Source organism: Scophthalmus maximus, chromosome 6 (assembly GCF_022379125.1).
Source record: "Scophthalmus maximus strain ysfricsl-2021 chromosome 6, ASM2237912v1, whole genome shotgun sequence".
Classification (NCBI taxonomy): domain Eukaryota; kingdom Metazoa; phylum Chordata; class Actinopteri; order Pleuronectiformes; family Scophthalmidae; genus Scophthalmus; species Scophthalmus maximus.
In genome coordinates this window covers 3,320,741-3,332,956 of record NC_061520.1, presented here as the reverse complement: position 1 = coordinate 3,332,956, position 12,216 = coordinate 3,320,741, and the positions used below count along the sequence as shown (strand labels likewise).

General features: G+C 43.2%; 1 protein-coding gene across 1 annotated transcript in view; it reads left to right on the top strand.

Moving 5' to 3' along the window:
• stab1 (stabilin 1) overlaps positions 1-12,216 on the top strand; it is a 51,378-nt gene that overhangs the window by 13,810 nt on the left and 25,352 nt on the right. Inside the window, exons 18-37 of the mRNA XM_035632903.2 lie at positions 36-194; positions 917-979; positions 1,082-1,174; positions 1,446-1,532; positions 1,662-1,773; positions 2,509-2,695; positions 3,100-3,193; positions 3,784-3,942; positions 4,274-4,369; positions 5,408-5,503; positions 6,039-6,086; positions 6,330-6,463; positions 6,683-6,794; positions 7,136-7,213; positions 7,846-7,947; positions 8,069-8,173; positions 9,331-9,465; positions 10,326-10,454; positions 11,664-11,717; positions 11,953-12,066. Of these exons, the coding sequence (XP_035488796.2) occupies positions 36-194; positions 917-979; positions 1,082-1,174; positions 1,446-1,532; positions 1,662-1,773; positions 2,509-2,695; positions 3,100-3,193; positions 3,784-3,942; positions 4,274-4,369; positions 5,408-5,503; positions 6,039-6,086; positions 6,330-6,463; positions 6,683-6,794; positions 7,136-7,213; positions 7,846-7,947; positions 8,069-8,173; positions 9,331-9,465; positions 10,326-10,454; positions 11,664-11,717; positions 11,953-12,066 (2,157 nt within the window). The remainder of the gene's footprint in view (positions 1-35; positions 195-916; positions 980-1,081; positions 1,175-1,445; positions 1,533-1,661; positions 1,774-2,508; positions 2,696-3,099; positions 3,194-3,783; positions 3,943-4,273; positions 4,370-5,407; positions 5,504-6,038; positions 6,087-6,329; positions 6,464-6,682; positions 6,795-7,135; positions 7,214-7,845; positions 7,948-8,068; positions 8,174-9,330; positions 9,466-10,325; positions 10,455-11,663; positions 11,718-11,952; positions 12,067-12,216) is intronic.

Genomic DNA, 12,216 nt, shown 5'->3' with positions numbered 1-12,216 from the left:
TTGCACCACACGCCCTCCTGCTTCCCTCCTGGCAGGGTGAGATCCTGTTGGGGGAGAAGGGCGTCCGGCTGGTGACCACCAACATCAAGGCGTACAACGGGATCATCCACGTGATTGACGGGCTGCTGTACCCGCCCTCCATCCTGCCCATCTTGCCACACCGCTGTGACGTCATCGAGAGCAAGATCACCGTGGTGAGAGGAGAACTGAGGGAGAGAGAGAGAGACACTGAGAGTCGAATCAAACTATGAACAAACACAGAGACGACACAAGAAGTAAAGACTCTGATATAAAGTCGGCTGCAGAGATAACGGGTCAAATAAAAGTGACTCAGTTCAACTACCAGTCATTTAGTGTGAGCAGTATCATGGTTGACTAAATGATTTCAGCGTCACCAGATGCACAATAATTAAAAAGGAAAATTTGATATAAATACCTCACTCTTCCTATCCCACCCAAAATAAATGATATTTATCCCTGTCACTGTCTTCTTTCTGGAAAGAAGATTTAATATTGATAAAAATAACTGTGTGTTTTGTGAGTCAGACATTGAAACTTCTGAGCACTTATTTTGTGATTGAATTTATTCTAAAACATTTTGGGAACTCATTCAGAATTGGATATTCAAAAAGGACACTCACTCACCCAAATTGGAATTTCACGTTATTAAATTTGTCCTGAGTGATTTAATTATATGAAATGCTTTTGATTGTATGTTTTGTCAAATGTTCTATTTTTTATATTCGCTCAGTCGTTTTGTACTTCAATTCTAAGTTAGAAGATTGTATTAGCCTGGTTTTGGTTGATACACAATAAAAATATGGGGAAAAAAAGTATGTATCTAATGCGAGCTAATACAAATGTTAACAGTAAAGATTATGTATCATTCATTTGTGTATGATTGTGTGTTTTTCAGAGTCCGTGTGTTCAATGCAGTTACCTCTATACAACAGATTGTCCAGTAGGCAGCACTGAAATGGTAAAAATACATTTGTTATTGTTTGTTATTCACCTGGTGCAACGTTTAGTAATGTAGTAAATTACTAAAGACCACTGAATCCGTGTGTTTCTGTCTCTTCAGGAGACTCATCAGACCGGCTGTGAATACGTCACGTCTCCTCTGACGTCGGCACTCAGTAAAGGCTGCGCCAAATACTGCAACACCACCAAACTGGTGAGAGGGGAAACACTGACACCTGCGTCAGGAACTTTATTTAGGTGTTTACTATGTGAGAACATGTGAACCAGTGTAGTTGCGGAAAAAACCCTGCAGCTTTGACAAACTAATTTAATCGACGCTAAGAAAATTATATGCTAAATGATGCTGTGTGTGTGTGTGTGTGTGTGTGTGTGTGTGTGTGTGTGTGTGTGTGTGTGTGTGTGTGTGTGTGTGTGTGTGTGTGTGTGTGCGTGCGCGTGCGCGTGCGTGTGTGTGTGTGTAACAGGTACCAGAGTGTTGTAAAGGTTTCTACGGTCCAGACTGTAAACCCTGTATTGGAGGATTCCAGCATCCCTGCTACGACAAAGGAACGGTGAGCGACAAACACATCTGTCACACGCGTGTCTTCTCTCTCAACTGATATGTTTTATTTATATATACGTACACATACATATTTATAAATATAAATATATATTTATATATTTATTCTTACCACATGCAGTGCTTCGATGGTATCCACGGCAACGGCTCGTGCAGCTGTCGGGCCAATTTCAAGGGCGTCGCCTGCCACATCTGCTCGGATCCGTCCAAGCACGGAGACAACTGTGACGAAGGTAACGGGAAAGAAAAAAAAAAGGTTTGACGGTCTTCGCACAGGCGTCGCGTCCCCGAGATCAAGGTTCATCTTGGCGAAGATAGGTTTACACATTTCACATTTCTCCACCACCTTTACACCCTTTTTTAACAAATCCAGACGTGGTTCAAACAATCACACGTCTCTTGAATGCTGCTCGGAGATATCGACCCCGTAGCTTTTTCCAGATCATATTGCTGGACCCCGATTCGCCCAAGAAGTATGTTTTTTATTTTTAGGTATTTGGTAATAAACCAAAGTATTGGACATTTTCTGTGGCAACAGAGGTAAGAGGCAAAGCAGGCAATTACCGGTGCACCCAAACTGAAGGGCCCCCGAGAACGGCTGATTATTTTTAATCGACAGCAATGACAATTTCGTGAGGACCCCCCTTAAAATTCTATGATCAGCTGCGTACAGGAGACACCACGAGCGGAAACCCCCTTACGAGGCCCCTCAGTGGGATGTAGGGCCCCTCAAAGTCCCTTGAAACGCCCCGGTCCTGAGGGGGACATAAAGAAGTCGTCCTCAAGGAATCAGGATTAATACGATCACCTGGATTATAAATCATATTGTATGTGACATTTGGAACTGTGTGCGTTTGTCCACTGCATTGTTAACGCAGTGATTTATTTTGCCTGGTGTTACATTGTGACTGACTGTGCGTGTGTGTGCGTGTGTGTGCGTGTGTGTGTGTGTGTGTGTGTGACCTCAGAGTGTCGGTGTGTCCACGGTGTGTGTGATAACCGCCCAGGCAGCGGCGGTGTGTGTCGGAAAGGATCTTGTCTAGAGGAATACTCCGGAGACAACTGTGACAAGACAGCGACGCCCTGTAACTCGGACGGGCTGAAGGAGCACTGTCACATCCACGCCTACTGTACACACACAGGACTACACACCACGTGAGATTCTTCTACCACGACTACCGATGATCCTGATTTGTCATGTGATTGGTTTAGTCTGTTTTTTCCATTTGTGAGCAGGGTAACTTCAAAAAGTTAGTAATTAGACACACGCACATAGTCTCGGCCATGATAACGTTGTGATTTCAGTTTTCGGAGGGTTTTTAAAGGGTTCTTAACCGTTCGGAGAGGAAGTCTGCCCTCTCCTATTGCACCTGCTTTAAGTGTTGCAATGAAAGTGTGTCGCATGTTTAGTAACATCCATGATTCCCAGAGAATGAACCCAGTAACTCAGGAAGAGTTTGACTGCTGAGTTTGTTCAACAGCTAATTTACACTGTGTGTGTGTGTGTGTGTGTGTGTGTGTGTGTGTGTGTGTGTGTGTGTGTGTGTGTGGTGCCCCAGATGTGTGTGTAGGGATGGATACGAAGGTGACGGTCACTCCTGTTCTCCCATTAACCTCTGCCTGAAGAGCAACCAAGGAGGCTGCGATAACAACGTAAGACTTTTAATCTGTGTGTGTGTGTGTGTGTGTGTGTGTGTGTGTGTGTGTGTGTGCTTTTATCGTCCCCCTAGTTATTGATATTTTCATTGTACCCTTCCTACAAAGTATGAGCCCATACATATCATTTCATCATTAATCAATAATGGCCATAATAATTGATGATTCCTGGATTATGCTGCGCCGATCGTTGCAGTTTAAATAAAACAATCCATACAGAACTCCCAGACAATGTAAGTTAAACATCAAGATCATTTTGTTTTTAATCAGTAAATGTTGAGATGTCGTTATCAAACCTTTATGACAAAGAAAGGAAATTGAAGCTTGATATTTTAGTTTAACCATAAACACAACCAAATATGTAAAACTTGAATTAAGAAAATAAACACAATTTATTTTTTACATAAATGTGATCATAATTGCAATTTTTTGTGGTCCCCTGAACAATCCTCTGAACCCAACTTTTTATCTGTTAGAAGGACCGGTGACGTCACTACACCTGGTTCAGCTCTGTGCACACGGATGCAATAGCAGATGTAATAAATATCAATATTGGTATGTTAAATCTCTTTCTCCTGTCTCCACAGGCAATGTGTGTGTATGTGGGCCCAGGCAACGTGTCGTGTGTGTGTGTCGAGGGCTGGACGGGTGACGGCAGAGTGTGTGTGGAGATCAACAACTGTCAGCTGGAGAGTCGAGGCGGCTGCAGCCCCAACGCCGACTGTAACCACATTGGACCCGGACAGGTCAGTTACAAACACCTAAAGATTAATAATGAACTGTCATCGACACACACACGCACACACACACACACACGTTTTTGTTTGTCTTGCTGTTTTTAATATTACAGGTGTTCAAATATATATTATTTTATTTTAAATAATTTCTAAACCATTGTGTTAGCTGATTTGTAAAGATCTCAGTTTTGAAAAGATCTTCATAAAATACTATTGTTTTTATTATTATATCTTATTGTCCGCTACTGTCTGTGATTTATTAGCAATTGACTTTCATCAGCTTTGTGACTGAACATGCCGTGACCGTTAACACTCTGTGTTTGTGTCCGTGTGGCTGCAGAGCGAGTGTGTCTGTAAAACAGGTTACATGGGCAACGGGAATGTGTGTGACCTGATCAACCCCTGCAGAAAACAGAACGGAGGCTGCCATAACATTGTAAAAGCACACGCACGCACACACACACACATACACACACACGCACACACGCAAACACACAAATTGCTTCTTATCCCTCAAACAGCCGTTGAAGGTAAAAAAGTAAAAAAAATAACAAACCGCCGACCGTCATGATGATGGGTTTGAAGAAAAACACAAACATAGAAAAACCTAGTGGCAACCCAGCATGACGTCGGCCCATTAAAATTTGCTGCTGCAATGCATTGTGGGGCGTCTATTTGTCCTTTCCTTTCGCACAGGAAGCGCCAGTTACCCTATGCTAAAGGAGACAGGAAAGGAAGCATTGAAGCGTTCCAGGTCGTTGCAGGATTTAGGAACCTTCCTAAGCAAATTCGAAAATCCGACCGGACCCTTGAGCAGCGCCATCTTTGTTTTTTGAGAACTGGACGTAGAATTGGTGGATGTGGTCTGACTGAGAACTCGTCCACTGCGCCCACATCTACAATCCTCAACCATGCACCGATTGGACGGACCAGCTGTCAATCACATGCCACAATGCATACGGTGCTCTATCGTCGTTTTTACGCTAAATGGACGATAATGTTTACTGACGTTGTAAATCAAGTGAGAAGTCAAGACATTTTCTCATAGACTTCTATAGATACAACCAGTGGAGTCGCCCTCCGCTGGTCATTACAGACAATACAGGCTCTAGGCAGCTTCCGCTTCATTTTCCAGACCTGGTGACTACGTTCATTTTCTTATACAGCCTATGAGAGTATTTGTGTCATATCATTTTCTATGGGTTTCATTTTCATCATTTGAGTTTTTGACTGACATCATCACCTCTGTTGTCGAGATTTGTGAAACATGACGACATACGTCGGGACAAGCAGCGCAGACCAGCTAAAACATTCCAAACAAACCCTGATGTGATTCTAATTCATCAAGACTTCGATGTGCTGTTTTTCGAGTTTATTTGAAAGCTCACCCAGAAACATATGAGGACGTTTTTTTTTAACCGCTGCGGTCGCGGCAGGGCAGATGAAAACTCCCATGATCCTCTCTGCTGCACAGGCGAAGTGTGAGCTGCGGAAGAACAGCACTCACACCTGTACCTGTCCCGATGGCTTCGCTGGAGATGGAACCATCTGCTATGGATCGTTGCTGGAGGTAAATATTCAGAATATCAGAATAATACAGGGAGCTCGTTATCCACTTTTTTAATGTTGAGTGTCCGTTGGGGGGCACATCACAACAAACATTATCTCAAGGCACTTTACATAGAAAGGTGGAGACCTTATGAGCCCTAATATTGAAGGGCCTGTGATGACAGTGATTTATTAATATTGTAGATATTATATTAATGCAAGTTTAGCTGGAGAATGACATTCCTAAAATTGACAGGGCGTGTGACTATGTTGGAGTTGTTGGGAATGTGGAGACAAAGGCTGAGTACAGACACAGACTTTACCAGACAATAGTATATATTTTTGCCTTTTACCAAGTTACTCACAAAATTTGAATTCATTAGCGAAAGCTGACATGACCTGCCGACGGCAGCGTTGATCGTTTTAACAGGTGGAGAAGTGTTGTATGCTGTAGGGGTTAACCCTAACCCTAACCCTAATATTACATCCCGGTTAATCTACAACGCACAGTGTGATCCAATACTATGATAACCGAGTGTGTCCATGTGTGTTTGTAGGAGCTGGACATGAATCCCAAGATGTACTCTTTCCACCGACTGGCTCAGGTTTGTAAGAACCAGACTCACTTCTCTGGAAATACTGTATTTGTTATCACTTGTATTGTGTGTCCACATTTTATGATGTACTTATACTACGACGGAGTATTAGGGCCACATAGAGAGAAAAAAATTGGAGACTTGGATAATAAAGTCATAAATCTCCGAGAATAACGTTGTTAATTAACAAGAATAAAGTGTTGTTGATCTGTGTGTTTGTGTGTGTGTGTGTGTGTGTGTGTGTGTGTGTAGAAGTACAGTCACTTCTCTGAGGACCTCAGTCTGAACCTGACAGTGTTGGTTCCTTCGAGAGAAGCTCTGTGGAACATGAGTTCGGACAAGGACTCGTTCTGGAAAAGCCGGCACAACCTGCCTCACCTCCTGCGGTCGGTCACCTCACACACACACACACGCACACACAGAGATCACTGGGCTCAGGGTTACAATGTAACTTTGACTTGAGGGGTCAGAGAATACGAACCCTAACCCTTCCCCGCGACAGTAACAGTCGGTGTCCACCATCTCTCAGGAGCACGTTGTGTCGCGTCTGTGCTCGGTGAAATGAGTCGTGACCGTTTTTCCCTTTGGCTCCTTCCTGGTCGCAGGGCCCACATCCTGCCGGGAGTCTACTCTTTGGAAGATCTGTACAAGCTGGTGGGAAGCAGGCTGCCGACCCTCAACCCCCACACCTCCTGGGAGATCAGCAACAGCAGCGCGGTAGGAGCGGAGTAGAACCGATGACTCATGCACGTAGTGTTGGTCGTACCTGCGGATTTTCCAGTTTGTGGTTTTAGGGGGAGTTGTATTTTGGGACTGTTTCTGGCAAAGAGCGTATCCGTCCGCCCAGATCCCTCTAAGCTGCATCTCCAGCAGCTGTAGCATTAGTGGCCTCGTGCAGCCAGTGTGCCCAGGTGTTCTTTTCCTGGTGAACTAATTATTGCAGTGTTTTGTTCTTGTTCTGTCAGTCACATCGTCTCTCCCGGTTTAATCTGATATCCTGGTTTCGGAGTTAAATACACACGTAATTTACAGCATATTTGACTGTCGTTCTGTTCCAGGGGCTCCAGATTGGCAACGCCTCGGTCATCACATACAACCTCCCCGCAATCAATGGCTACATTCACATCATAAACCAGGTGAGAGTCGCTTCTTACCCGGAGGCGGAGTAGAGCACACATACAGTACAGGTAGTAGTACTGTATGTAGTATAGTAGTATACGGCATCAGATGTCTTTAATACCAGAGCACAAACACAATAGGGTTAGGGGCAGAGAGCGTAAAAACAGAGACCAAAGGGCAAATAAATAGTGTAGTGGTGAATAAACCTGTTGCCACGAGCGTAGACAAGCTGTGATTGATCACAGGCCTCAGGGTGACGAGTGGCGAGTTCTCCCCGCTCGCGATATATATTTTTCTAACCGTACATGCCTACCCCTTTTCCACCGACACGGAACGGGTTCCATTCAGGGTTGTGTAATTTTTAAACCCTCGGAGAATTTCAACCAAATATGAATTTGGTTCAGAAACGTCGGTTAACGTACAATACGTCAGGTAAACGTCGGTTCCCAGTTGGGACGTAAGTGTAAGTCTTGTCGACGTCAGCGGACAGGTCATATTTTACCAGTTAGAAGAAGAAGAAGTTGAAGAAATTGTGGGACAATGAGAGCATGAGTAGAAAATTTTAGGGTTAAGTTAAATGAATCGAGGCATTTTGGTTCCTATGGAATATCCCATGACGCGAAACTTGAACTTGTTGGTTTGTGTCCAGGTTCTGGCCCCGCTTCGCGCGGACCTCCCCCCCGAGCCCCCCGCGCTGATGGCCTTCCTCAACTCCTCCTCCAACTTCACTCTCTTCAGACAGTACGCTCTGGTAAGATTTCTGTCTGTGAAGTCATCTGTCGTAACAAAACATTGTCTGATTTTTTTAAGTTTTTGTTTTTTACGTGTGTGTGTGTGTGTGTGTGTGTGTGTGTGTGTGTGTGTTGTCACAGATGTACAACCTGTCAAAGCAGTTGAGCATGTCTGATTTCACCCTCCTGCTGCTGACAGACGACGCCATCAGGCAGCACCTCAGCAGGACTAACTCCTCCCTCCTGGTAGGTCCAGGTGATGTGAGCCAGTGGGTGTTCTCCCTGAAGGACTGCTGAACTACACTGGGCCGGATATTCTCAATTTTCTTGTTATTCAGATCATGTTATTTTACGATCGGGAAAGGGCGGGGGGTTATTTTTTTGCGTGAACCAATCAGCGGTGACTAACCTTTTCTGAACGCAGCTCATTCATTGGTGCACTGCTAGAGTATAGTAGTAGTACTTTTAGAGTAAAGTATAGGCAACAAACCTTCTTGTTTATGTTTCAGCAAAACAACAAAAACTCACAAAGTTCATACATAACGTAACTTCTTATTTTCACTTTTTCATTGTTATTATTTTCACTTCATACTCGTTCTTTGGATATGTGTCGTCACCACAAATTCTCGGTGAGGTTGCAGAAAGCCCACCAGACATTTCCCGCAGAAGGAAACGGAAACACGAACCTAACTGTATTTGTACAACGAATCACATTGCCGTCTTTTACACACTCATTATGTTGACCTATAGTGTTCTCGCCCTGGAACACGGCAAACTGCCACTAACATTTGTGAAGTCGATCAAAGAAATATCTCGATTTAAGCTTGATTTCTATAATATCACTTACAAAACATCAGAAGATCTTATCTAGAGCTGCAACAGTTAATCGACTAGAAATCAACTGCTGAATTAGTCACCAACTAATCTGATAATCGATTAATCTCTTCAAGTAGTTTTTGTGAAAACAAGTCACAATTCTCTGATTTCAGCTTCTTCAATGTGAATATCTTCTGGTTTCTTTGCTCCTCTGTGACAGTGAACTGAATATCTTTGGTGTGTGGACAGAACAAAACATCATGTTGGAGTTTTGGGAAACACGATCGACATTTTTCACAATTTGATGACATTTTATGGACCAAACAACTAATCGATTTATCGAGAAAATAATCAACAGATTAAGCGATAATGAAAATAATCGTGAGTTGCAGCCCCTACTCCCATCCACGTATGTTTCCGGCTCCAACACACAAAGAGGACATCCTCATATTTCACTCTGCCATAAAAAGCTGTGATTGGCCAGTTTTTTCCAACAAAGAAAATTGGAATCTCAACGAAACCCCAGAAGTATTTTAACCTCCTCCTCTTCGCCTGTACCTCCTTTGTGCATGTCTGTCTCTGTCCAGGCCTCGGACGTGTTCCAGTACCATGTGATCGTCGGCGAGCTGCTCTTTCCTGACCACCTGTCTGACGGCACGTTGAAGAGCACTCTGCTGGGCGACGACTACCAGGTCCAGTTCCACCTGAACGACAACAACCAGGTAGAGACAAATGGACCAAATTGCAAAGCTTCACAGTCGTGTGACAGTGACACAACCTCACGGGCGCTTTCCCACACCGGAACTTGGACCAGTCTGTTTTGCATTCCCATCAGTTACATTGTTATATAGATTTTTTTCTTCTTTCCCGGCAGCCAGCTTTCAGGATGTAGTTCATTTCTGTGAAAATCGTCCTGCAGAGACACGAACGAGTAGTTTCATTTTTGTGTGTGGCTATTTACGTGATGCATCCCTCATGGACATTAGTAAACAATAAAATTAATATTCCCACATGTAAACCCACAAGCACAATACATACAAACACAAACATATTTTCTCAAATGACCTCACAGGTGTAGACATAATAACAAATTATAAAATAAAATCAAAATTTTTATTTTATGTGTCTTGAAATCATGTTTATATCTGATTCAGTTCACAAATAGTCTGAAATTCATATAGAGTGAAGGTGTTTTTTTTCCCTGTCAAAAGATATTTCTTTCATTCTATTCTGTACTATAGACATATATTCAGAAATCTCCAAAACATTGTCAAAAAAAATGTTCAATTCATTCCCCATCTGAAATTCTGATCGGATGTCAATCAGGAACTTTTCTGTTTGTCATGACTCAGTGTATTTCTCTGGTGATATGTTCAGTTACTGCTGATATCTGAGTTCTGCCAAATGGAAATATTAGTATAGGAATTTCAATTTCATAGCATCACAGATAAAAACTACGATTTCAAAATGATCAGTATTATTGTGAAATAGAAATATTATAAAAAAAAAGGTCTAAAAAAGTGATCAAAAATAAACTTTTATAAGTCCAACAATGTGTCTGATTTGTTTTCTCATCCTCCAGACGCTTGTGAACGACGTTCCTCTCGACGGCACTTTCTTTGAGACGCAGTATGGCGTCGTCATCGTCCTCCCCCAGGTCCTCCAAGTCCGACGCAACAGATGCAGCAAGGAGGTCACCCTGCAGGTCAACGTAAGAATGGAGGGAGGGTGGGAGGGATGAGTGAGGGAGGGATTAATGGAAAGGGACACAGATGGACGCATGAAAGGCCTGATGAACAGACAGATGGACAAATGGACCAATAGAAGGACGGAGAGGCAGACTGGTGAATGAATGAATGCCTGTATGAATGGGAGGATGTATGTACAGCAGAGCAAAGTGCAACCCGGCTGGTTACAGTAGAATATAGATCAGAGATCATGATGATCAATAAATGCTCACGGATTGATGCACAAAAAGAAGAGCAAGGATCAATACGAGAAAACTCGGTGTAAAGTCATAATGTTTTCCTCTTGAACGTCGTATTTAAACTTATTTCTTCTGTTCCTGTCCTCTAACATGTCTGACATTGACTACAGCGACTTGTATCTGGTGTTTTCACATTCCTCTCCTGGAGGAGGAGATTTCTGTGTTCCACTTCTCTGCAATTTGAAATTCAAACGAATCCTGTTCGAGCTAGATTTGGTACAAATACAGAAAACCAAAAATCTATGAATCTGAATCTCTCCGATGACGCGTCTAGCGTATCTTGTTGCGCACATTATTCCACCGGCCAACGTAGCGCGACAGCTGTGGTGCGCGGGGCCACTGTTATTTGCATTTCATGAATATTCATAGTCTCAGAACTCCTCAGTGAGGGAGAGAGAGTGGACTGATCCTGATCCTGATCCTGATCCTGATCTTGATCCTGATCCTGATCCTGATCTTGATCCTGATCTTGATCCTGATCTTGATCTTGATCTTGATCTTGATCCTGATCCTGATCTTGATCTTGATCTTGATCTTGATCCTGATCCTGATCCTGATCCTGATCCTGATCCTGATCTTGATCTTGATCTTGATCTTGATCCTGATCCTGATCCTGATCCTGATCCTGATCCTGATCTTGATCCTGATCTTGATCTTGATCTTGATCCTGATCCTGATCCTGATCTTGATCTTGATCCTGATCCTGATCCTGATCCTGATCCTGATCTTGATCTTCATCCTGATCCTGATCCTGCATCATCAGTGTCTGAATGGGTCTATGACCACTCCCAAGTTTGCCAGTTTGACAGTGGAGGTTCTGATCCGTCACGGTGCTTGATTGTTACAAAGCCACAACAGAGCACAAGAACACAATCATCCTTGCAGGACATACGGTGTATGTTGTTTCTGTAATCTCCACCTTTTTGTTTGCAGGGGAGGTGTTCAGACTGTGCTGGACCACCGCGATGCCTCTTCAGCTACAAACCAGTAAGAAAGTTGTCAGTATTCAGGGGACGGACACAGTAAATATCATGACCCAACGTAGAATAATTCAGAAACTTGACCTAGTACTTGGAAAAAAAAACATTCACAAAGTTAAGTGTGAGACGATTCAGTTCGAGTTTGATCGTAGTGAACAAGTCGCCGGTTATTTGCACCACATAATCTTATCTCTGTAGATACTTGTATTCTTTCATAGGTTTCTGTTTTGTTTCTACTGCAGATCAAACCACAGTTTCCTGCCAGCATGCGGCCCAACTGTAAATACAGGAAGCGGATTGGTTCCATGAGGAAGTCGGTGCCAGGCTGTATCATCAAATGTCTTCGGTTTACCACGGTCTGCTGATACTACTACTATTACTACACCTGCCACTACTCCTAATGCCACTGGTTCTACTGTTATAACTACTACCACTAAGCTTTAATGAAATAGTTCAGGTTGGGTTTTGAGAACCGGCTCTGAATTGGGAGTAATTTTCAGTCTGTC